Here is a 27,998-nt window from a genome sequence, read left to right as displayed (position 1 = left end):
AAAGATCGTCTACCAACACTTTACTACAGTTTTCTGTGATTTATTTTAGCTCTGCTGTACAGTATGTATGGCAAAAAATCTCATGATGACAGTATTGGGTTAGCAGGTCAAGTGAAGGTAGATATGAGTTCAGTCAGATTATGAGTGCTAAGAAAGTATTTGCAGTTGTGATGCTTGGGCTGTGAAATTACAGCGGTGAAGGGGGTTATATGGTAAAGCCTGTGATAAAAAATGCTTTGTCAGTTGTATGATGCAGTAGTTCATTCAAAGTGAGAAATGGCCAATAAATAATACTCACAGTATATCACAGTGATTGGCTTCTTTCACTGACCACTGATTGGTGAAAAAACTAGTTTTTCATTGAGAAGACTGGCATCATACCTTCCTGAAAAAGCAGATCACATACTGTAAGTCAGTATTATTAATATCTCTGGGATTTTGGTCCTGTACAAATCATAATTTTTGTCTTTGGGGTCTGGAAAGATATGGGGATTTTATGTCCTATGTAGAAATAAACACAGGTGATAAAGTCATAATCTATTAAGAAAAAGAGGCTTTTGCACTGATTTCTTTGGTATAAAAAAACAAGAAAAGGTTCACCAAACTGAAACTAAGTATGGAAAAAGCTTTAAATGTATATCAATAAATTAGAGAATACATTTACAATGATATATAAGAAAAGCAGCACTTCTAGGAGTTTAAGATCACCTGTTCTGTACAGATTGATTAAGACGACTTGTTAACAGATACAGTATATGTCTGGAAATCTTATCCCGTCTGAATAAAACTATACCCATAGCTCATGTTTAGGACTCATCGTTGAATACATCGTTAGTCCTCATCATATTTTGATATGCTTATGACCTCAAAACTTTTTGAAAATATAGTCTGTTTACAGATTATAAAATATATTCTGTCCTAAATTGTTTTACATAATGCTTAGAGAAAAATAGAATAGAGAATAAAATAGAAATGCTTCATTAAGCTCAACTGAGATAAATCTCTATGCTACTAACTAACAGCTGCTAAATAACACTGAACTCACACGTTTTCCAGCTTTTCATGTTTGTGAAACACATGAAATCAACTTATTGATGTGTTGTATTTCAGATATAACAGACAGTTAACCGCTGCTATGTCTTTAGAATTTTTTATTTACTTCAAATTTTCTGACACAATGATGTTGATGTAATGCAACAACAACTAAGACCTCCAAAGCATCAATTATCCAGTTATTAATGTGAAATAAGGTGAAAATTGAAATGGTATCTTGATACAAATAAATCAAAAATGATTGAATAGATCACAGTTTAAAATAAATATCACTTTTTAAAAGAAACAAAAAAGTTGAACTGATACTCGCCCAATACTTTTCGCTACTGAAAGTATGATTTTGAAAATAATCCCTTTTTTATCTAGACAGAAACATAAAATAATGCATTGAGCAGCACATACAGCAAGAGAAGCCAGTAATGTGAAACCCTGATAATTTATATAGAATTTTTTTTTTAAAACTTTAGACATGATCCAGAAATACAGTGACTGATATGAGGACCCTTTCCAGTATTTCAAAGGAATGAAGGAAAGAAGTCGTTGGTGTGAATACAGCATAGGGAAGGATAAGAAACCATAACGTGACCAGCATAACATGATGTATGATATGGAGGAAGTTATATCCAATGTACTACTGACTCATTTATAACACATGATTTTGACACATGACATTCAAATAAACAGCAGATATTAGGTATTTTCTAAAAGACAAAGTTCCCCAAAGACAAATGAAGTAATTTAAATAAACAAGTAACTTACACAAAGTAATAAATCTTCTCATCTTTTATACTGTAGTATGCCAACCAGTGCTAAAAGCATCTTACACATGCAATAGACAATGGAAAGTCAACAGAAATGTCAGCGCAAAAGGGATTTTTTAAAATGCTCATAAATACAGTGCAAAATGCATTTGAGTATTTTGTTCATGGCTTTTAATAAAGTTTCAATTAACATTATTGGAAATGTTAGAAAACTTTAACTACTCACAGTTTTTGTATTGTCTTTGTTTCACATTTTGTCACAGACAAAAATTCAGGTACTGGTGATTGTAATATTGTCCTATTTTGGGTGTGTTATGTGGGACAGTTTTCCTGACTTCTGAGTAATTGTACAAATAGAGTTACGTTTAATGATTGATACTGAAGTCACTCGACACTGACAGCAGTATTACTGTATTACCTGTGATGCAATGAGTCCTTTTTTTGTACTATAGCTGCATCCCAACAAACATACTGCACACTGTGGCCTTACACTATACACTATGTGTACACAGTGAATTAATTTTAGTGGGTTTTTTCTATTAGCCGTATTTTTCAGTCAATGCCAAATGCTGGCTTTAGTATAACAAAGTGAATTTTTTTATATGTTGTACTCTTTATCACATAAATTAGGTAAATGTAAAAGATATTTGTAAGATTAGCCCTACCCATCTTCTATTACGTAAGCAAATCTGTGAACAATTTATTGAGCAAGCAGAACGGGTTATGAAACAGTATAAAATTCATTTTTTATCTCTATACTCTTAAAAAAAAAACAACCCATAAAATAGGGTCTAAATTTACACCTACAACAGATATCAGAAGAACAGTGCACAGACAGTTGTTAATTCTTACTTCCTATTGACCCTAAAGATATGTGCTAATTAATCGTGTCTGTCTTTTTGTGGGACTACTAAACATTATTGATTTAAACACATCACGGATAAAAAAAAGCCCTAATGGAAGGAAAATAAATAAATGACACCTATTTTAGTTACAAATGACGGCAAAATAGTTCATACTCTAAAGTCAGATGTATTTGCAATTACATTTTAATTTTAAAAATGAGTAAGTTGCTGAGTCACCACAGGCGCTCATTTTAATGAATGGGTCCATACTGAGCTATTTCCTGCAACAACAACAGTGAGTCTGACAAGCATATAATGAGATTTAAAAACTTCACAACACATAATATACCTTGAGATACAAATAAACTTGATTGTTTTATAAAAGAAATATTAAATCATTTAATCGTTGAGGCATTTTGAAATGGGCAGCTTTTTTGGGAGCTTTTGTGTTATAAAAGTATAATAAAAATAAAATAATTAAATAAGTAATTACAGTAAAATGAACATCGGGGTGTTTATTATTTCTGCTGGATTGTGGTTTTTGAACTAAATCATGTCTAAAGCACTGTTGGGGAAACTATGAATATCAGAGATTAATGAAGTGCTTGAAAGGTGCAGAATGCACTGCTTTGCAGTAGGAGAAAAAAAAAGTGCTGGCTTTTAAGATAAGCTCTTGTTATGTACCCCATTCAGATGCAATGTTATGGAAATTAAGAACACTCCAGGGATGGTGTAAAGATAAATTATGGGCATTATTTTCTATTTGCAGGATCTATGTGGATTTACTGCTTTTTTGTTTTGTGGCTTGAACAAAATAATTTCACACAGAGATTAAATATTCAGAGCATTTTTTTCTGCTTTTTGCTATGAAGATGATAAACAGGAGGAATTTTGTCTTGGGGCTTGCAGTAGTCTAGAAGAACAGGATGCACTATTTCAACAGAACAAAAAAAAACAATTTGTAGTCTCTATGATCAATAACACAGGGTGGCATGTGGTATCAGAGTAAAGGAATAGGATGAAATTGAGAGAAAAAAGAAAGATGGGATGAGAATATCTGCATGCTGCATCATCTGAATACTTGTGCTACTGTTTGTTTGTATTAGCAGTAACTAAGTCATCTTATTGGCATGGCTAAACTTTTAGATTGTAGTGGTCTCCTGGTATGCACCATTCATCGGTAGGCTTTAGTAGCCAAAGGAAAGAATTAAAAAAATGAAAAGCGCGATCCTCAAACCCACCCTGAGCTAAGGTATGGTTGTGAAATCCACATATTACGCAATGAAACTAAAGCCAAGCTTTCTACCTCATCCAGTGCTTAGAGTATCATCTAAATTGTTTTCAGACTGACTCCAAATCTTTATCGTCAGTTTATACTGATGCAGTAACAAAAGAAAGGAACTTGATAAGCAGCTTGCTCGGTTGGTTGAAAGTTTACCCAACACAGACAAAACATCAAAAGAAATCATTTTTTCCCCCCTGAAATGCATTGACCAGCCGTTCTCAATTCAATCTCTGTTGAAAGAAAGAAGGAGGGGCGCTGCATAGGCCAGAGGGCTTATTGGCACACTTGCCCTTTAAACTGATAAATGGAACCAGGGCTGGATGTGATGTTGAAAAGAGTAGATAATCGAGCATGGAACACAATTGTTCAGCCTGAGACCTCTCACTCTCTTTTATTTCTCTTATAGAAACCCCTCGTCTAATCATTTACTTCCTACCTTTCTAGACTCTCTGTCCAATATGAAGCGAGTTAAGACAGCAACAATCTCTGGAGTTATTGAACTCTGAATTGTTCTATGGATGTAAGTCAGGGCAACAGACATAAAACCAATATGTGGTGGTGCAATCAACCTTTTACATGGAGAGCCTGATTCCTCTGATGAAGAATCAACCTCCAAAATTCCAGATCTCCAGAAAAAACTTAATGTAATGGCAGATATATAAGCTATACTGAGATTAGGATGAACAATGAGCTATTAAGACCCCTGAACAGCTTTCAATCATCTTTAGGCCATGTTTTCTGGATGTTAGCATGGACCTGTCCCAGGGATCTGGGCTCCTGAGATAGGAATTTCTGGATAAATGAGCAGTTTTATAGATAGTGTTATGCTCCCTTTTAAAAATGTTTCCAAGGCTTTCCAAGGCTTTACACAAATATTGTTTTGGTATGATGCCCTAACATCAGAAAATTAAACAAAGAAAAATCAATAGGCAAATATCGCATCTGAAGTTTGCCCTTCAGGTAAGGAATTTCTTTTATAATTCTGTCATTAATGCCATGCCTGCTAATAATGCTATCCTCTAACCTAAATAATAATGCAAATCTCCAAAGCTGCTATATCAAACCAGGGACCTTCTTTTTGTTCCTAGAATTTTCTCTTTCACTTCACAGTCATAATGATTCACATATCTTTTTTAAAGCTAAAACTCTGGAACTTTTGCATGTGGTCATAGATTGAATACATATCTAATGTGGCCAGGTAACATGAATAGAAATGGTCAGGTCAGAATTTATTTACCTTTTTACCAATGCATGTACTTGTTTTGTCAGTGTGGAAAAACGTTTGGACAATGGAAGACGATAATATTGGTGACTGTATTCAGTGGAGTAATGGGGAATCGATGAATTACTGATGCTTTATTGATTATTTTAATTGATCAATCTTTGAAAAGTTTGCTACTGAAGCTGAATAGTGTTTGAAGTCATGTTTAGTCAACTGTTTATTCCGATCAGGGTCACCGTAAGTCTGGAGCAATTCCCTGAAACACTGGACATTTTAGATCTTTTATGCATGCATGCATGTTTTGGGAGGAAAACAGTGATCCTTCAGGGAGAAGATATGATGGTAACCCCTCTGATGGTAACCCATGCTCAGGATTGAACCCAGGACCTTGGAGCTCTGAGGCAGCAATGCGACCTACATTGACTTGGAAATGCTCTCTTCAGGAAATATTCTGTAAATCTATCCACAATGCAGTCCCACCATTACTGTCTCATCTGCTTTATTCACACAGTAGCTGCAAATAGAGCATCTGCCTTTTTTTTTGCCTTATTGCCTGATCGTGTACAAGTGATTAGTTGTTACCCAACTTCCAGATGAAATTGCGATGTAGGCTTGGGCTATTAGAGCATTGTTGTTTGATAGACGTGTGCGTGTGAGGTACAATTATGAAAGACAGCTATGGGTCACTAAGAGTTACAAATATGAGCAGTCAAGATAGATCTGATCTGTATACTTGTTATTCTCCAGTCTACATTCATCAGCCCAGCACTATGAAGTGTCCAGCTTCCTGTACAGGCAGGTGTCTCTGAGTCTGTTCTGGCTGGCTAGACCATATGCATGTATTTGAGATTCAGTCTGATTGATTATGCTGCGGCCAGATGGAGGTCACTGAGGCTCAACCCTGCATGTGCTCTGACCAGCTTCTGGCTGTTGGAGCTGGCAAAACTGAAGATACATTCATCTCATTTTCTTTCCATAAATGAGGACATAATTTTGGCTAGTTATGAGAATGCCTGAGTATGGAAAAAAGACACAGACTCTGTTCTAGCCAGTAGTTGGCAATACTGCGAATATAGAAAAAGGAAAAACTCCCTGAGATTAAATGAATAAGAATTCTTGAGAGGAAACAAACTCAAAATTGAACCCATCTTCTTCTGGGTTACACTGGATAAGTATGTGTATATAGTGAATAGGACTTCTTTTGAACAAATCTACAGTATACATGTTAACATGAATCTTAGGCATAAATCTTTTTAAGAGGTGCAAATCAGTAATTTCTACATCCTCAAACCTTTGTTCTTTGATCATTTATATTTTTAAGTCTTTGTGCATGTGTATGTCTTTGTGTTTCATGGCTTCACACGTAGCACTCATGGACTAGTTTGGTGTCAGCCAGTCAGATTTTCCCTGAACTTATATTGCTTTATTGATTTTCCATGGAGCTGACATTTACACCAGACTCTGTCAAGGAGCTTTCGGCCTGCATCAATGAAGTCAGTCCCTTAATGGCACTCCTGGCCAAGACACCTACCTGGGCCTCCAACGTGACTGCCATAGCTTACAGCACACTTATTCTGTTAGGTCCACAGTGTCTTTCATCTGTATTTTACAGCAGGAAATTTTATTTTTGTTATTTTAGCTTGGCATTAAATCACCGATTGGCATCTTTAATTATTTTATGATTACATATTTATTTGTCTTTTTGGTATTTTAATACCTACACCTCTTATTGTGTAACAAAGACTTCATATGTAATGTTATTGTAACATGCAGCGAAGTGCTGAAAATCTCCAGCACAGACCGAATGAACCTGAATGGGACTCACTGACTCAAGTAATCAGCTGAATGAGAGGGAAGCGACTCACGGTCATTACTCTAAGATTCAGTGACTCATACTGATCTGCTGAATGACAGATGAGCACATCTCACTTGCAAGTGAAAAAAAAAATCTCACAGACTTCAGGGGCAGAAAATAGAATCCGCATGCACACATGCAATCACAAATGTGACTTACATCATTATGAATTAATAAACTTATAAACTTTATTAATGAAATGTTTAAAAAGAAAGATCTTGAGAAAAACAGACAGGCATAAAGAAGTGACAAAGGGAAAAACAACATAAAGTGTATTAGTAAGGTGTTCGGACACTACAAACCCTGTTGAATAGCTTCAGTGCATCTTTGCATTGATGATACATATCTCTGTACTGAATTCTCCTGGAGTGATGAACTCTTCTTCTAAAAGATATTCAGTTGGTTTGACACCCAAAATCTCCTATAACGGGTTGAATTGGGCTTAAATTTGTTGACTACAATGATCCAGCTCTCTAAGGGATCAAGTGTGTTCAAAGCTTGCCATCTAAATGCCTGGCACACTAAAACAGAGTTTTTTTTCCCCCCCTTTGTCATCCATCTATAGCCTACTAAGCCACACTCAGACAACGTAACCCTGCGACGATGTGTCTGAGAATTTGATGTCATTCTAAAGTTACACAGTGACAGCTTCACCATCTTCCCTTCATTTATACATAAAAGCGTGTCTTCCTTTTATACTCCTGACATTTCTCTAATTAACACATAACACATTAGTCGCAGCAGCTTCAGAGTTAGCACTGAGGGTTTCCCCTGTGTCATCCTTTTTCTTTCCTACTTTTATCCTCCCACAGTAGGATTAAGGTCAGATGGTCTAACAAGAAATTTAGGCAGATTGTGACAGAGTAGGATTACAGCATTGTAGACATGATAGCTCTTTACTTCATGTTGCCTAAGATAAGAGGGATGGGATGGGCCTTCTTGATCCTGGAGCTTTACTGAGGAGGAATAAAAGAGGCAAACACTTCATATCCTGGCCCAGAGACGAAGAGCTCAGATCCAGTCGTTAACAGGCAAAGAATTCCTTATGAATTATCCTTAGGACTTTGGAGGTGTGTGTGTGTAAATACACAAATACTGTACATGTGTGCAGTTACCAACCTAATTACCACAGTGGACATGCACCATTTTAGCCCAAATGGTTTAGCCTAAATTTTAATTTGAGCCCTCATTAAAATCGACTAATATATCATGCTATCAGTATTTATGAGCTTAGACTTTGAATGAGATTAAACACAGATTCACCTCACTGAGACAGAGACAAGACTCCAGACTCTCAGTAGAAGTGGGTAAATCTCATAACCTTGCTGTATATCTTAGCTGAGCCTTGTAAAGAACAATATCCTCTCCTCTCTTCTCTAGAGATCTCTCATGCTTTCATCTGTGCTTCTACTTAGATATTTGTTTTTCTCTTATTTGTATGCCGCCTTGTTATTGTCTCATTGCCGCTTATTCAAACTGTCTAACTATCCTATCCTCTTTGTGTTTCCCTCTGCTTCCTAAACCTTTGGTTCCAGCTGTAAAGGCATGCCTGAATCAAAGACGTCTTGTAAAAGAGAATTAAAATGTATCTGCTTGGGACAGTGGGGGGCATTTTGCAATTTTCTCACTACGGTCCCTTCAGTCAAGTCTATCAGTACCAGTCTCCTTGACTGTGCTTAATATGGATCTCACACCGAGCCGAATTATTGCACACTAATGAAGTTAACCGCAGTCGGATTCAGGGCAATAATACGGTCAGCGACTTTTAAATACATCACTTATCTCGTGTAGATAGGTAAAGGCAGACAAAAGAAGAAGAAAGGGGCGTGTTTGTCACAGAGAAGATACATGGTAGGGGACGGATGCTGAATGTAGGAGGTTTCTTCTGTCTGGATGTTGCTCTCCCCTTGAGTATACTCACAGCTGAGATGAAGGCAGGTCTATCCAATGCATATGTACTCTCTTTTCTTCTGACACTTCAAACAAGGGCACATATCTCTCAGGGTGTCTGACTCTGTGTATCAACCAAAACTTTTTTTCACTTGTCTCTTTGTACTACTCTTTCTGTTCACTAGCGCTGACTCTGACTCTTTTTCTCTTTGTAACTCCAAGGCTCATTTCTATGGCGTTAATGTTGCTGGTTTATGCCACTGGGATATTGAATTATTGATTTTGATTTTTCAGAAGCGCTTGATTAATTTTTGTCATTTTATGTGACACGACTCAGCAATAGTGCTGGATATAATTCAAATTCCAGGTAAATTTTAATGCGCTTGGTCTAATATGTTATTGTATTCTGGATGCTCAACATAAATTAAAGCTCATGAATAATAAACAGATTAAGAATGTATTAACACAATGTGTTGGGTTATTTAATAAAGACACATCTCGGGTGTCAGTGCTTTGTAGCAGTCAATAAAATTTCTGACACAGTTCTTCAAGTTTTCATGCCTTCCAGTTTTTCTTGGTGACATGAAAGTCTTATTAACTTGTGACACTTAATGAAAGAAGAACAGAAAGAAAACATTAAAAGAACAATACCGGTCACCAAAGTTTATTTCTGTTATAAAGTATTTGATAACAGGAACTACTGTACCTAGTCTTATGGATAATCCATAACATTAAATGTAACTCTAAATGGTTAAAAAATATGTAATGTACGTATGTATAGTCAATAAATAACTTTAAAGCTATAGAATAAGAGGAGTAAAAAAACATTTGTGAGTATAGAATAAGCAACTGTAACAACATTTGCATCGAGCCACCTCACATTACTCTACCACTGATTCATTTCTTATAACAGCTCAAATAAACCCAAAGTGTTTTATTCCTTCTGTAATGATTTCTTTCACCGTGAAAGATATTCCGGTCATCCCATAGACATGTCATTATAAGGATAAAGATGTCATTCGTTAAAAAGTAAACCTATTAATGTCAGAGTGGTCTTATCGTTGCTTTCTGCTTTTCTCTGCTTTGCTATTTCCATTAACTCACCTCATGTTTAATACTGATTACTGTCCTTCACTGATTGATGTTAATGTAAATACCAATGCTCCTCTGCCAACGATAAAATAAAGGTCTCTCTCTCTCTCTCTCTCACTCTCTCTCATTCTCTCTCTCTCGTTCCCTCTCTCTCTCTCTCTCTCTCTCTTACACACACACGCACACATACACACAAACACTCTCTTAAAGCTTGTCCACAAAAACAAAACCTTCTATTTTCTCAAACCCTGTAGTCTATTGCCAGTCAGATATGATTTTTTTCACACTTGTGTTTAGACAAATGCACACAAACATGAGTTTCTGTGATACATCTTTCTTTTCCTATCTCTTATGTGCACGACTTTATCTAATTGCTACCATTGCTTGTTGTTTTGAGTGTCTTCATGCAGATTCACAGTGGTGATATCACCCTTGACAACTTTTTTTTGTTCCCAGTATGAGAATAGTGTACTGCTGTTCATGATAAGCCTCCTTATAAGAGTGTCTCACTGAGTAAGATCCATGGCTGTTTCTCCAGGATGGAGCTCATCATGTGTATAAATACTGATTGACTTCAGTACTAATAAGACATGGCTTGGCTTATTTTTTTTTTTTTGAGAGTAGAAAAAACACAGAGCAGACTAATTTGATCGTGCTGATTTACTGACGGAGGAGCAACATTTTGCATTGGTGTCTCAGAGTTAGAGTTAGTGTACAGTATGTTTTGAAATGTGCATGTTCTCCCTGGGCTTTCCTTTACCATCGGAAACAATCCTGTAGGTTGATTAGCTATGCAAAATTCCCTCTAAGTGTTATTGAGCTTCTAAGCAGAGGTGGGAGTAAGTCACACATGTGCAAGTCACAAGTATGTCTCAAGTCTTAACCTTCAAACCTCAAGCAAGTCAGAGTCAATTTTTGTTTGTCAAGTCAAGTCAAGTCAAGTCACTGCTTTATGTCAAGCAATTCAAGTCAAGTCGTAGCTTGAGTCAAGCAAGTCACTGGCAAGTCATACAGATGTTTGATGATTTAACTAAATGTATATATTAAACAAAGTTAAATCTACAGTATTTATGGACTATGAGAGTTTTATTTGCAACAAAAAATGATTATATGCATTTATTTTTAAAAGGTGTCCACATACAGGTGAGTTGTAAATACAATACAAATCTAAAAATGAATAAAAATCAAAACTACAAAGCCTAAGATGTAAATGTAGCTGAAATAAGGCACCATAAATCATGAAAAGTTTCAATATGCCTCAAACATGGCAGAAGACCATGGAAAAGTATATATAAAAAAAGTACAATGGTTACTTTGCAACCAAATGGCATTTTTTGAACAGGCATTCGCTTTTAATGGGACATAAACACATCCTTAAATTAGATCCTTCCTTTTTAACAACAGAATAACAACAACAATCAATCACGTCAATCAAAAAATGTAAATCTTTGAATCACACAAACCTTGAAGTGAATTAACTATTGGAGTGAGCGAGAGAGAGAGAGAGAGAGAGAGAGAGAGAGAGAGAGAGAGAGAAAATTCTGTCATCATTTTCTCACCCTCATGATGTTACAAACCTGTATAAATTTCTTTGTTTTGATGAACACACATGTAGATATTTTGAGGAATGTTTGTAACCAAACCATTCATGAGCCCTATTCACTTCCATAGTATTCTTTTTTCCCACTATGGAAGTGAATGGGGCTCATAAACGGTTTGGTTACAAACATTCCTTAAAATATCTTCCTCCGTGTTCATCAAAACAAAGAAATTTATACAGGTTTGTAACAGCATGAGGGTGAGAAAATGATGAAAGAATTTTCATTTTTGGGTGAACTATCCCTTTAAATTGAATGTGAGTACATGTGCATGCGAGATATATATATACACTCAAAGCCTAACACTGAAGACCAACTATAAGTGCTATTGCAAAAAACCTGACATTTCCACAGAAACAGTGACCAACCATTTACAATACATTGCATTATCACCCCACCATGACTGAATACACGTTCACCAGGTGCACTTGATGCAGGGATGGCCATAACTCTTACCGCTACCTTGAACAAAGAGGGGAGGGTGTGTCTGTTCACAACCCAAAACTGCAGGGAGTCCTGTCCATCACAAAATCCCGGTACCAGAACTTAATTATTTTTGGTTAATTATTGTACTGTAGCACCTTCCATGTTTCGTCACGGCTGTTGAGGTTTATTAGTTAGTGCGCTCTCCCTCTGCTTTAGTGGCGGAACTAGAGTTTTATGGGGGTGGCCAAGGCAACTTTAGGTATATTATGTATATTATGGCTAAACAGGGGAACAAAGCGATCTCTCTTGTCTGATTAATCTGTTAATAGCGTCTAACGTCAATTTATTCAATTTCTGGAAAACTAAATCCTGATGTTTAATCTCAAAACTTAATCCCAAAAACCGAAATTTGATGTTTTAGTATTAGTCTGTTTTAGTATACTTCTCTACCTCTCAACTCTTTCTTGTCATTGATTAATGGATTTGAAATGTTGAGCGGCGCCGCGACCAAACGTCAAACGAAGACTTCTTTTGATAGGTGAAATGAGATGTCGATCAGCATCAAACTTCCAATGCTATCAAATAAAAATTCGGGATGGCACCTGGTGTGGCCAATCAGATGTCAGGGACACCCCTCTGGCTCCGCCAGTGCTCTGCTTGCCTGCTGCGTCACGTGGTTATACAGTATTACGCTCTTGCGTGCGTTCAAAAACAGATTAAAAAGAAAATAATAATAATATTAAAAAGTTATTTTGAGTCTTTTAACTCAAGTGACAAGTAAGTCTCAAGTCATGAATGTCAAGTCAAAGTCAAGTCGAGTCTTTTTTTAATATTTGTCAAGCAAGTCTCAAGTCTCAAATTTGAGACTTAAGTCTGACTCGAGTCAAGTCATATGACTCGAGTCCCCCATCTCTGCTTCTGAGTATGTCAATGCAATAAACTGGAATGCCATCTAGGATAGCTGATGGATCCACTGCACAGGTTAAATAAAATGATACTGAAAATATGAATGATATATAGAGACAAACATACCTAAGTTAAACTAACTTAGAAACTGTCTAGCATAAATTCTGGAAAAAGATTTGCTTCTTTTTTCCCAAATTAACACTGGAAAAGTGTAGTTTCACTCAGTGTAATGTAGTCATTTTGCATTTGTTGGCAACCAAAAACAAGTTTGAAGGGTGTTTTTACAAGTGTACTGAGCCGCAGCATATAGTCTGATATATAAATAGTGCCAACATGTAATCAACATGTTTTGTCAAGATAATGTATTTAGATCGAGTTCCTTTTCTACCTGAACGGTTATCTTTAGTACTAACTGACAATCAGTCCTTTTGGAAACATCACAGTTTTAATGCACATGTTCATATTTTGTCATATTTCTCGTCCTTGATACCTAGCTTATATTTACATTTCTCACCCATGATGCACATAGAATTCCCTTTAACGCAGCATAATTTTATAGGGCTGAAGCATAATTGTATATGGTTTATTTCCTACTAGGGTTGCAAAGGGGTGGACAGTTTCCGGTAAATTTCTGGTAAATTTCCGGAAACTTTCCACGGGAACTTAATCTTAATTTTGGAAATATTCCAAATTGGAAACTTTACAAGAATTTATGGGAATTTATGGGAATTATTTGGAAATATAGGGACATAGGGACATTTATATAAACTATATCATATACAAACATAAATAAACATTTGTTTGGTCATAAGCAGATATGAATGCAAGGTAATACAAATTTTAAAAATGACATCTTGGCTGATTTAATTATAATTTAATGGATTTTTTTTTTATTTCAGGGGGAGTCAAATTTATTTATTTTTTTATTTCAGGGGGAGTCAAAATTTATGCTGCAAGATTTTTTAACTACATTTAAGTTCCTTGTTCTAGGCAACTCTGCATTTTTTAAAAATTCCCAGTTTATTTCCATATATTCCCGTTAATTCCCATATATTCCTGTTAATTCCCATATATTCCTGTTAATACCCATGGAAAGTTTCCAGCCTTGAAAATTCCCGGAATTTTGCAACCCTATTTCCTACATTGTAGCAAATATAATCCATGCGCACTAAATAGTGCACTATACAAATTCCATTTGAAATTCAGCCACATAAAACTTTGCAGCTCCTTCACTGACATGTCATCTCAGCAAGCAGGAGTGGCTTTTATTTACCGTGAAGATAAACAGTAGTGTGGACTATTATTATTTTTATTTTTTTTGGAATATTTTTTATAAAAATATTGCTCTTGGTAGGCTGAACTTGGACAACCCGAAAAAGATCCAAATTTTATTTGTATTTTTCTACCCTACTTTTTAAGATGTGGTATGGTGGCAGAAAAATTTAAATTTAAAACCAGCATTATTTTCTTATTCATGCCTTTCACAACTGTAGGTACTTTTGCTAACCTCAAGAGAAACATAGACTTTTCCGGCAATAGAGTTATGTAATGATGCTGATACAGATGCAGAGATGCTGGTATAAAATTTGTTCTCAAACCGTTCTGCGTCATGCTCCTAAGTAGAAACCCCTAATTTTGTCTGTCCAGTCTGGTTTCTTGAAAACCGTCTAGACTTCTCTGTCCTACCTACTATCCTTCTAACTTCCTTCCATATGCTTCTACTAATTAAGAGTGAGGCACACCAGCTGTGAGTGAGCCAGTCTGGTAATGTGCATGAATCTCACAGCTGGCTGCCCACATGAGCCCCTCTGCCTTTTTTGCACTTCCATTCACAATTTCTACAAATAAAGCTAGCATTATGACAGGTTGGACTGATCTCAACATTTGACTTGATAAACAAACACACACACACACACCCCAAAAAAAGAAAGAAAGAAAGAAAAAAGTCATAGTGAGTAGCAGCATAAATTTAATCTGCATCACACTAAGATGGAAGATGGAAGAAAAAAATTACAAAAGTTTTGTTATTCTATTTTGTTCATCAAGTACATTTGTTATAATATTAGTAATATTATTCATACATGATTATTCATTTCATTTACATTTCTGGTATTTAGCAGACACCCTTATCCAGAGTGACTTTTGAGTGAATTTTTTTACAATTTATACCACTGGGCAAATGGCAGCTTGGTGGATCTGGGATTCAAACTCATGAATATTATTCTATATTATTTTAGTTCTAAGTTGTTGTGTGTGCAATTCTACAAACTACAGGGCTTTTGACAAGAGTAATGGCTCTTAGATGCTTATATGCAGCCATGCTTGTGTCATTGTCAGAGCAAATTTGGGCTTCTTCCTATCTAAAAATGGTGATTGATGGAAGACAAAAATAGGTGTGAAGGGGTAATAATGATAGTTGGAGCAAAAGAGCGAGTGACAGTAAGATAGACAGGTATGTTCACCCTGCCTGCAGGGCTCCCACAAACCCTCTGACAAACTCAACCTCCAAGCTTTATCTAGACTTTGAGCAGTTATACCCAATGGCTTTTAAAAACTGGATGATTACTTTTATCTTTTAATGGGGAGAAGCACTTTGTTGAGAGGAAGACAACCACAAATTACTATAAGTGATCCATTCAGTTTTCTGTAGAAAGCCAATGTTCTTACTTTCTGGGAAAAAAAATGCACTGCATTGTGAGGAGCAGAGAAAATTAAACTGGTGATTAAATTTAATTATAAAAGCCTACATTGACCCACCATTGGTACAGTAAGTTTAAGTCTTATATTATTATGTGGGGAAAGCATTTATGTTAAGCCTCAAATTACATTGCAAAATAAGACCAAATTGCACAGATCATTAATAGATTCATGGAAAATTCATCAACGTGGTGCATACTTCATCTTCTTCTTCTTCTTCTTCTTCTTCTTCTTCTTCTTCTTCTTCTTCTTCTTCTTCTTCTTACACAGCACACAAGTTATGTGGAGTATAAAGACATACGGGCGGATTGATTTGTGGAAGAAAGTACCGTCTATGTGCTTAATTTACCATGAGAATAACTCATTAAAGAAAGCCCTCGTGAATATGATCAGCCTACAGTTCGAAATTAAGCTAAGGAGATAAATTACAGGATTGATTTCAGGCGTAAGTTATTTTAGGGCTAATTAGTGTGTGTAGATGGTAATCACTAGCAGCACAGCAATTGATGAGACTTGGATTTTAAGGAAAGTATTCATATAATCTTCATTCTATTTCTCTTTTTTTCAGATTGTGTGCACTGTAGCTCAAGAGGAGGTGGAGGAGACAGCATGCTCACCTGGCTTTCAGGTGAAGAAGTACCATGTGGAGTATGATGGAGGGTTCCTGAAAGATCAGCCTCTCCTGCAAGGTAAGGAATGTGCTTAAAATTATGGAGTCTGCTAAGTTGTAAGATAATTAGCATAAAGTCTAATTCCAGTCTATGTTGGTATTATATGCGAAGATTTTTGAATGAATTCATTCACACTGATTGCAGATTCCTGCTGTACTGCATCCTAACACTGGACAGTCTGTACAAATTCTGCATTCCTATACACTTTACTTGTAATCAGATTCAAAATTATGCGCATTTCATTTGTCTTAGCCTTTAAGTATTCCAATGGAAGTGTATATTTCATTTTTTTATTCTGATCTGGCTCTTAGTCAGGTTATTAACAGATTATTCTTCTGCATTTAAACAGAGCTTGTGTTTGTGTTAAATATTTCTCTGGGGTCTTAGCAAAAGGTGAGTATATGTGGGCGGCTTTTCCAGCTTGCCTCTCTTATAATTCGTGTCTTTCCACGCTTAAAAACAAACCCACAAAATATTCTAGCACTCATAAATTACTCCCTTTGATTTTTCTGATGTTTACAAAGGCTTACGTGGAGTCTCATGCAGCATCTGCTGAAGGGAATTTCCTTCTCTTTGACAAAATCTCATGGGAATCAGACAGAAATTTCAGTTTTGCGTGCTTCACACTCTTCATGACTAATTCTCCATGTTTTAAGGTGTTCTAACATGCTTCTCTTACCTATACAGCAATGTAAGAGGTAAAAGTAATGGATGAGCAATTAATTTTAATTGCAGTAAATGTAAAACAAACTCTGAAGTAAAAAAAACAGTAGGGTTTTCACAACAAGGATGCACTGGTTAGTGGAAGGAACAAAACTCAAAAATGTTTGTAAGCTAATTGCTAGTTTCTCTCCTCAGAAATGAGTTGAGCATGTTTTTATGATTGGTCTGCACACGTATGCTTCCTCATGGTTGTTTCACAGTTGTTTCTTAGTGAAACGGCAGTACGTGCACCCCACTGTTGAACAGTTTGTGTGTCAGAGTTGTCACAACTCACTGGGCTGCAGCTCCTCCGAGATTCACTGTAATGTCTTTGAGCACATTTTAAGCTCCTCCGGGATCCGTGGTAACGTCTTGCTGGCATTGAATTGGTTTCCCAGTGGGAGCCTAGCTTTTCTGCCAGAATTTCTTTCTCCTTTCCAAAAAAACAAAAAACAAAAAAACTCACCGCCATGTCAACAGGTTACACAACAAGGAAGAGAATAATGGCTCTCCACTGTCAGCCAAAAAAGGCACAGCAGCTATTTGCCTGATCTTCTTTTATGTGTGTTCGTTTGTGTTCACAGTGTGTTATTGAATTGTGCGGTAATTTTTAAATAATTAAAGGGAGCATGTTGTTTTTTTAAGCCATTTTGGTTTTAAATATGGGCTGAAACATAAATGTGCCATTAATTTTCTGTATGCTTTCAAATTCAATTCTATTCAATTTAAATTTTTGTAGCGCTTTTAACAATGATATTGTCACAAAGCAGCTTTAAAGGAATATAACAATTCAGAATAACAAGTCAGGTTAAATGGTGCCCAAATGATGGCCAGTGAAGGATCAAAAGGTTGTGGGTTCAAGCTTCAGCATATGGTTGGCCAAAGCCTTTAACCCGCATGCACGCACCCTAGCATGCCATTTAATGCCATGCAAAATGATTTTGCTATTATCACATATAAAAATTAAATAATTAATTAAATAAATAAGTAAAATATAATCAACTCTGGGTGTTATAATGGGGCCTGACATAAAGTGGAGTTACCACCACAAGGTTGATTATTATGCCACATTAATTTGTCAATGATTAAAACTTTCATTACTTACAGAACGACATGTCAAGCTGTTATGACAGAAATAACAATGTATTCGAATGAGCCCAATAATATGCACTGCTGGTGCTACTGTCAGTACTAATCAGTACCTTCTGACTAATCAGAAATATGTCGTAGAAAATATATATTTGATGGACAAAAGGTAACATTTATCTCACTTGGACTTTTTTGTCATTGTGTTTGTGTGTGTTTTTTTTTCTTTTTTTTTTTTTTTTTTACGTTATTGTGTTTGCAGTGTGAATCAGTGTACCGTTTTGTCATTACTTTTGCCATTGCTCAGCAATACATACACTCTGAGTTATACTTTTCAGAGCTGCTCGGCCTCCATCACGTACATCCACAATATAATTGTCACAAAGGTCAACATATGAAGCAGTCCGGCTTTATAGTATTACACGATTACATTGATTTTCATGGATTAATGCAGGGAAATGTGTTTTATTTCCACAAAGGGAATGTTCTTGCCTTGTGAATTACCATTTAGCCTTGTTGGAAACACATTCCTGGTGTCACCAGTGGTTACTTGATGCATGCAGATTTATGTAAATGCATTTCTCCACTTTTTTCCTGGGCCAAGCCTGCTCTGTAATTATGGAGATGGAAGTGGTTAGGCAGTGGGTGTCTTAGCTGGGCGGGGCATTCTAGGTTACAGACATTAATCTGTTGAACTTGTAGGTTGAACACCCGCAGATGAAGGATATATTGGAATAAATGTGGAGCAGTTAGAGCAAAATGTTGCCACACGTTTCAATTCCTTTTGCATAGGTTGGCATAAGGCTGCTCCTTTACTGATGGACAAAAACATTAAATGCAGCATACGTTATATACATTTAGATACCTTGACAAATAATGTTATTTCCATAGGGACACACCTGACTTCATGAATACTAAGTATGCATGTGCACAGGTGAAGCGAGTGGTAGTCCTTATGAATGCTGATCAGGTTATCTCTCCTTTCTGTCAAGCCATGACCTTGTGTCACCCCTGAGTTTGTGATCAGCATACATACAGTATGTAGACTAAAATAATGCTAAATGCAGATCTACACCACTATTTCTTTTCCCTTTTAAAATCTCCATGTAAGCCAACACACACCAGGGAATAGAACTAAATTAAAACATGATTACTTTCATACCAGCCAACCGAATGGTGCAGTCCAAATGAGAAATAATGTTCTTCTCGTTTAACCCGCTTGATAAGTGCAAGCAGTAACAGAGATGCAATGTTCCCTCAAATATAGGTCTTTTTTTATATCACTAAAATGTAAATCAAATAAAGTGGCGCGCTTCCCAATCTGTGTGTGCTGAAGCAGTTCATTGAGGTGTGATAGTTTTCGGCATGTGTCTTTCTGCTGGATACACGTATATTTCTTCCTCCCACTTTAATGAGGAGGAGAAAATTGAATGCAATTTTATCAAAAGCCAATGACATTGATCCTGACGTCTATCCAAGCCACCAACCACTAATTCGACACTAGCTTCAATTTTGCACGGACATTTTCTCCCCAGCAGAGAAATGTGGATATGCCCCAAATGTACACAGATGGACAGTCATGCTTCTCAATCTCAGGGAAATGAGAAAAGCAATATTAGAGAGGTGACAAATTGGAAACTAAACCTTGCATGTGCCTAACTCAAGTCTTTTCATTTAGAATCAAATCTCACCACCAAAATATAGGTAGCTATATTTTACGTTTTAATACAGTGCATGGAGTGTAGTTGCTTGTAAAATGTTATTTTTGCTTGAATCAAATAACTGCTCTAGACACTACAGCTCTGTAGTGTTGCAGGATTATGAATGCATTAGCTTAAGCAGCTTTTAGGAAAAACATGTAAAATTAGGACACTACAGTACATGGAGTTTAAATGTTGCATATTTTTCTACCCTTTGGTGTTATGCATTATGTCTCTACTCAGTCCTTTTCTACACACGTAATCACACAGTCTCATTTACTGCTTTTTCCTCTGTGTTGCATCACACAAAATCAGATCTATACAAGTCTGTTAGAAATGATTGGTGAATCACAATGACAATATATTTATAGATAGCCTGAGCTGAAGGATATTTTTGCCTGCTGCATATTATAAAAACCCTGATTACACTGACATTCAAAGTCTGCTTTACAGTATTAAAGGCACAGAGGACTGCAGAAGGTCTGACCTTGTCTGGCACTTAGCCCACTGCTTCTTAACTGGATTAAGTAAAGAACATCTCTGTGCAGGATTGGTCACTCTATGGCAACACTATATCAGTCTTGACTACCATTATACTAGTGCATCTGGCCTCTGACACGGTCTAAAGACTTTTTAATCAATTCGATTAACAGTAGACACTTTCTTGTGTTTTTTTTTTTTTTTTTTTAGATTTATTTTAGAGATTATAGGAATGCACACAAATGCACACACAAGCATGGAAATGATGAGTCACTGCGATACATATCCATTACAGAAAATGCATTTGGTAGAGGAAAGGGACCTCAAGGCCTTTGTTATTTAATAGAATTGCTGTTTTACTGGCTGTAAAATGAAAACATGGTCTCATTTTTTCATGCTGAATGAAACAAATCATGTCATTTTGGAGTAACTAAGTTACTGTGAGATGCCACTGGGGCTTATATCTAATCAAAGCAGCTTTTCCAGGCTTTTCTTGTTTTAAATACACCTATGAAGATTTTCAGCAATTCTACTGACATTTGCAAGTCAGTCAACTGCATGCCACACCACTCTCTGTCTCTGTTTGCCATGTGCCTCTGTGGTTGGGTATTCAAGTTGCATTCAAGTTCCATGTTTTTTTGGGTTTCCTTGAGTACTCCGGTTTCCTTTCCCAGTTCAAAGTCATTTTATAAATTGTAGTTCTCATAGTATATGAATTGGAGTAATGTGTAATGTGCCGTTGTGCCCGGTGATGGGTTGGCTCCTAGTCCATGGTGGCCTCTTTCACACCTTACAGTTTGGAACAGCACTGGAAGAAAGTTTTGCCTTTCATTATTTTCTTCTGATTTTATAACCATATTCAGACCTCTGACTTACTATGACTAATGTTTCTAAAAATGTCTTAATTCTCATTCTTTGTATCTCTGAATTATGGGAGAACACATCTGAGCTCCTCGAGACAAAGAAAGATATACTTCTGTTGGTGAAAAACGCTGAGCTAAAGATACTTCAAAAGGACAATTAAACATTGAGAATCTGAATAGCAAACACCAGTTTGCTGTCTCCTGAGTCATCTTTCGCTGAATTTCTAACAGCACAGGCACATTAGTTCTAGAAACCAGCCACTGTGAGTGCATAAGCCCCACACAAGTGACCTGGCGGCACAGAACAGCCCCAAGATTGCTCAGAACAAGTGCACTAGTCAGCACAAATTGAGAGTCAAATGATCTTAGCACAGCTCCCCTGCCTTTGATGAAAGCAGCAGACATATTGAAAGTAATCAGTTGCTGCATCTAATTAACAGCTTGCTGCCATACAGTACATCATGCATGGAAGGTAATGACCAGACTCGGCCCATCAGGCCTGTGGAAAAATAAATGTGACTCATGATAAAGAACAAAAAAACAGCACAAACAATGCAGAAAACAGGAAAATTATATAGATTTTTTAAAAAAAGTGAGAGAAATGGGAGAAAAAAATGCATACTGTGTACTTTCAAATGGAATCCTGGGCTGTGTCCCAAACCACAAAAAATACATTACTGTATATGCCAAATTACTATAGTACCAATAGTAATATTAGACATACTGCTTATTGCATACTATGCTTTTCGTGGATGGAGACTTGAATTCGCATTGAATATGTATTACCTTGCCACTGGCAACCTTCAGAATAATTTGCACAGGAAAGCAGGGCACATACCAAACCGCATGACACTGCTTGTTCACCATAGCAGTCTTCTTACCAGTGTTTTGCCTTAAAACACAAAATTCCAAACAGTTACTTTTTTATTTTGACTGATCATTAATGAAATAATGCAGTCACATGTGACAGACGGAAAGTAAGTTTGCACCAGAATCCAGTGTATGTTTCCTGCTAATTTTCAAGTTTCATCAATCCTAATATTCACATTACATTTAATGTAAGATCATATTCAAGGAATTAAGGATCACAGCCAAATAATTTGAATGTTTCTTTTTTAATAAATGAGGCCACTGGTCTTAGCCACAATATGTAGTGGAGCTTCCCTGTCGCTGCTGCAGACAAAGTTCCAGATCGTGGCACTTTCACACCCATCATGGTGTTAAATTAATCACTCTCTGTACACACAACAGCCTGCACCGGGTCTTTTTGGGCCAGTTTAAATTGACTATAAATCATGCACACAGTTGATAAATGACAGTAATTACAAAAGCTTGGATATGACACAAGAAGGCACGTTTCCTTTAAATAAAGAAGATACGATCAGCAAATCCTGTCTCTGACCTGTGTGAGGGAGTCAAAAGAGAGAGATGATACAGTATCAACACCATAGTTTTAAACTTTCTCACAAATGGCCTGGAATGCCAGGGGAACTCAGCTTGAAGCTATAGAGAAAATACACTATCTACACCTTAGACTCAAGCTAGCCTGGAATGCCAGGGAACAGCTCACATGCTGCCAGTGAAGACTTACTGATGGCAGAAGAGAGTTGAAGGAAACAACCTTGAACAGTTTTGCTGAAGAATTGGCAAAAGCTATATATAGAAGGGTATTTTTTACCTATGTGTTTTGACATGTCATGGATAAGATATTTACATAAAAGCAAACTATGTGTACCACCTCACATCTCCCAGTTTGACAGTCTTTAGCTGACAGTCTTTCAGCTTCTGCTTGAATACCGAACAGTAGAGGAGTGTTCATGCTGCCTATGAGTAATACAGTTGAAGGAAAGAGTTTAGGCTATTAAAGAGAATGTGAGAGCACTGGGATTGTTGTTCTGTCAAAATTTTTTTTATTAGCTCAGAAGCCAAACTGTATAGTCGCCAAAACGCCTACAGCAACTATACGATTTATACATGGCACTTTTGTTTAGCATGCATTTTTACTTTGATTTACATGTTACATGGCAGATCTCAGGTCTACCAAACCCTAGAACTCCAATTTCTAACAAACATGCCTACAAACATGGCTACACTGGACTCCAGTTCTCACAGCGCCCACAATTACTTCCTCGTTCACAGTCACCAGCTGATGTATATGTCTACGTCTATGCCCATATGTTGTTGCCTACCCTAGTTTGTCCTCTTTATTTACCGCCTGACCTGTACAGTAGCTGTTTCCCAAATTCGGAGTTTGCCTAGTGTTTTGGATCGATTGCTACTGTTTAATAAAGTTGCTCTACCGGCATTTGCATATGCATCAGCCTTACATTTATGACTGTAGGCATCCTTTTTGTACTACCCTGGTTGACAGTATAGCAGCTAACTGTATTGTACTCCTATATGTACACTCGCACAGATCGTTACTACTTCCTTGCGACTATTATTTAATACATTTAATGAGAGGCCATGTATGACAGGATAAAATGGAACCATGGTTATAGGATTTGTTCCTTTCTTTGTTTGTTCAACAGTAAATGGGTAATAATTGCAGTTAGGAACTAAAGGTGTGAGTGGAGAATTAAAAAAAAAAAAAAATACACTAAACGATGTGCACCATGGGATTAGTCCAAGGAATTATTCAAGGTACTAACAAATTATTTGGGTTGGCTGTTTTACAGCATCGTAGTTAATTTAAGTAAATAGTGTTAGGGCACTAATATGAAGATGTTGGTCTAGATCAAGGGTGTCCAGTCCAGTCTATCCTGAAAGGGCTGGTGTGGGTGCAATTTCATTCCTGTCTGACAGTCTATTGAAAGCCAGGATCAACTAATTAGACAAGTGGAATCAGATGTGGCTTCTACTTGATTGGAATGAAAACCTGCCCCACACTGTCTCTTTCCGGATAAGGTTTGATACCCATTGTCCAAGACAGTATTATTCAAAGCAAGCTATACTAAAGGAAGCACCTTGTCTTACATTGGATTACATTAGTAGGACATTTTTTCAAAGCACCCCACTCTACTCCCTAACCTACTTACAGAAGGAATTTACATTTCAAATCAGAATACATCTGCTACGACTCATGAACACTGCAGAAGAAAATAACCAACTATACTTCATTTAAAACGCTGATTTCACCCAGGCGTGTTCATCAATTAGTAGGATGATCTTTTTAATTGTGTCTTTGAAGGGGAATTTAAAGTGTAGCATTTACCATGCACAACCAAACTGTCAGAATTATTGCCCTCCTGCGTCTGAAATTCGCCTCTTTAAATTAATGCGCACTCGGTGAGCATCAGATAGGAATCTGCCGAATCTCAGCTGCCTGAAAGGTCAAAGCTAAACTTATCCATTTTAATGAGCGCTCGGTATTCAAGGCATGGGCATTCATTTGAATAACAGTTGTACAACAGGAAAGCTTTTACAATTATAACTTAAAATTATTTGAAAACATGGCAGCAGAGAATGTGTTAATGTTTAGAGTGTGACAAAACTGAAAATGAAATCTGTTTAATGCTGTGCAAGACAATGAAAAGGGTGCTAGGAATTATTCTACACTTCCACACTCACACTTTTATTTATTCCGATATCCTGTCGTTTATACAGTAGCAACTTCTCTGTCTGAACTCTTTGTGTGTGAGTGTGAAATATTATTTTACACCTCTTCATGTCTTTAACGTTATTTTACACCTCTTCATGTTTTTAACGTTATTTTACACCTCTTCACGTTCGCAGACTTCACATAATTAAGAAATAATTTTCAATTAAGCACCAGGATGTTAACAATGTTGTGATCAGTGCTGGAATAGTGTTACTAACTTTCTCAAATAATCACTAACAGACCCATGTTGCCAAAACAGCTCTCTGAAGCCTCTTACACCTAATATATTTGTGATTTTTTGAATGATTCATTTCATCTTCTTTAAACGCTTTAGCACACTGGTCTTAAGGTAGCAATACACCCTGGATGGAATGTCAGTCTACTGCAGGGCACCCGTGCACACACATTCACACCTAGGGGCAATTTTGTCAGCTGTTACCTAGCAGAATGTTTTTGAGATGAAGGAGACTGAAGAACCCAGAGGAAATTCATAAGGGTCTAAGGAGAGAATGCAGAACTCTTCGTGTACTTAAGGTAATTTGTAAATTCAGTGAAAGATCAAGCACTGCAGCCGGCTATAAATTCTGTAAGCAGCTCTGTGGGCAGGGATCTACACAGCGATCTTAACCAAACCCGTAAACCGGACAAATCACAGACTTTGCAACTAACAGAAGTTTTAAAGGGAACCAAAATGAAGTGTGAGACAGATAATTATAATGCGTGATAGAGTGATCTTGAGATTTTGACATTTTGTTTTCGAGTATTAACAAATTTATTTTATGACCACAAGTCTGATATAAAATTAGTGAAGACACTTTGAATAATCTTACACAGATGCCTTCAACTTTTAGATGGCTGTAAAGAAGCATTTGGAGTATATCAGAGAGGGGAAATGGGTTTTATCTCACTGATTACTTTCTATATAGTAACATTTGTGTGAAAATTCTTAAAGCACTGAGTGTCTACTTTCATATGAGCCATTAACCACCACTGTGGACTGTGACATGACAAAGACATTCTGATGTGTGAACACCTAAACAAGCTGATATTTCATTTCCTTAGCCTCTGGTCTAAAGAATTAAAAAACAGCGGAACGTTTTAACAAGTTTCATATAAAATGTTGATCAAATCTGTTCACATGTAAAGTATGTCTAAATGATAAATAAGTGGTATCAGTGGTTTGATATAAAGAATTTAGCAAGTCAAATTTAAGAGCTAATTGAGTTACTGTGATGTGTTCATTTTAGTGGATACAAAGGATGGTTTTAAAAACAAAACATTTTTTTTCCTGAGATGGTGTCATGAGGTGAAATCATATTATTATAATTTGTGAGCCATTTATTTACATTCCAAATCAGCAGATACTCACGGGCAAATAAAATCAACCAGGGGTTGAGCGTCAGGCAAACAGAGCAATGCATGGTTACCAGAATCAACACTAAGGGCAGAAAATAGTCAACAGGGAATAATGAACAGAGAAAACAATACCTTTGAAATGCACACTGGAATGATAAAACACATTGGAGTAAATTAACAGAAATCAGACCTGCCAACCTTTACGCATTTTGTGTAGCAGATACGCATTTAGACATCAAAGTACGCTGCTACGATTTGTCACTTCAAAATACGCATTGTAAAAAACCATTGATGCCTTTGAGTTCAACTGTCTGTGCATTTGCGCACCAGGCAATGCGCCTATGGGTGTAACCGCATTGGGCAGCAACCTGGGAAAATAATAATTCAACCAATCATAGCGGCAGTTTAAAACTCTTCAACGCTACAAGCGGAGAGCCGTCAAAACGAATGTGGTTTTCATCTCTCTGTCCGTCTTCAATTCTTCTTACAGTGACTGTTTTTTTACAAGTGACTACTTAACGTTTCAAAGGTAAATGGCCAGAATTGTGAATTTCATCCATTTTAATAAGCCTGCCGAACCACAGGCGTCGTTAGACTCCTTTACTGGGGCATGTGCCCAAGTGTCCGGTGTTGTGCCTCAAGTTTAAGTTTTACCCACAGATCAAGTTTTACTTTATTTGCCAGTATTTATATAGGAAACGTAAGTCACGCCTGTAAACGCATTGCCGTCGTACTTTAACGGAAAAGACAAACTGGCGCGAGCACGCAGAAATCAATAACGTCTGTGTATCCCTTTTATAGCACGCAGTCATGCTATAACATGACGAAACTAATGTAATTTTTAAATATCAATCGTTTTCTGACTCGATTGTTACTGGCTCCTGTAGATCACATCTGATGGACATCATCATGGACATTTTTTTTGTGAAAAGCAGGGAAATAGAAGCAGAAAGTAGAAATGATGAGGGAGGTATTATTATATGATCAGCCAGTCAAAACCATAGTGAAGTCTAGAGTCTTGCATTATTGCTGAGAAAATTAACACAATTATTTATACAGTATTTTTATACAGTATGCTATTTGTTGATTTTTGTTATTTTTAATGTCCCATGTATTTAAGTAATGTTTAAGAGACATGTTTTTGTTTTATGTTGCCTTTTCAATAAAAGAGTTCTTCATGGTCTACTTGTATGTTGAATAACTAGATATGGTGGTGAGTGAGAACTATGTGCTAAGTAAAAAGTTGTGATGAGTGAGCATGTGAACTTAATCAACACTGACCAGCAAATGTGCCTGACCTCGCGCCGCGTCGCTGCAGTAAGTTGCTACTCAAAAAATTTTTCCAAGGTTGGCAGGTCTGAGAAATTAAGCGTTAACAGGAATCTAGGTAGAGAGAGAGAGAAAGAGAGAGAGAGAGAGAGAGAGAATGAGAGAGAGCACGAGAGAGAGAGAGAGCGCACGAGAGAGAGAGCACGAGAGACAGAGAACAATTAGGTTAAAGTCTAATAAGCTGATATGTCTAGGATATGATGTACTGAGATGTAGTTACTAGGCTTAACCTTGTGACCCACAGTGCTGATTATGGAACATAAATCTAAAAGATTAAGTAGTGATCAAGGAGAATGAGGGACGAGCACACAGACTGGCTCAAATCAGAACAGTGGAGAAATCCAAAGACCTTTGATCAGACTAATAAATTACCCTCCGTGGACTTTGAACATCAATACAAGATACTGGTTTCACTTTGACTAGATTCTTTATCTATTTTCATTTGACTTAGATGTTTTTTCCTCTTTAGATTTATTTCCCTTTAGCCATAAATTTTTTTTTTTTTGGAAAATTTCTTCAAATAAAATAAAAAAATAAAATAAATAATGATAAAAATTTGGGGCAGTGGTGGCTCAAGGTG

General features: G+C 36.7%; 1 protein-coding gene and 1 long non-coding RNA gene across 2 annotated transcripts in view; one reads left to right on the top strand and one right to left on the bottom strand.

Annotated features, from left to right (window-relative positions):
• Positions 1–27,998, top strand: part of cdh13 (cadherin 13, H-cadherin (heart)) — a 333,227-nt gene that overhangs the window by 64,062 nt on the left and 241,167 nt on the right. Inside the window, exon 2 of the mRNA XM_060878173.1 lies at positions 16,199–16,319. Within this exon, the coding sequence (XP_060734156.1) occupies positions 16,199–16,319 (121 nt within the window). The remainder of the gene's footprint in view (positions 1–16,198; positions 16,320–27,998) is intronic.
• LOC132851344 (uncharacterized) lies at positions 193–27,519 on the bottom strand. Its single transcript, XR_009649022.1, has 5 exons — positions 27,371–27,519; positions 26,103–26,171; positions 17,299–17,436; positions 16,248–16,312; positions 193–385 (listed from the first exon to the last, which is right to left on the bottom strand). It is a non-coding gene; the product is annotated as an uncharacterized LOC132851344 (long non-coding RNA).

Source organism: Tachysurus vachellii, chromosome 9 (assembly GCF_030014155.1).
Source record: "Tachysurus vachellii isolate PV-2020 chromosome 9, HZAU_Pvac_v1, whole genome shotgun sequence".
NCBI lineage: Eukaryota > Metazoa > Chordata > Actinopteri > Siluriformes > Bagridae > Tachysurus > Tachysurus vachellii.
This window is presented reverse-complemented; position numbering and strand designations above follow the sequence as displayed.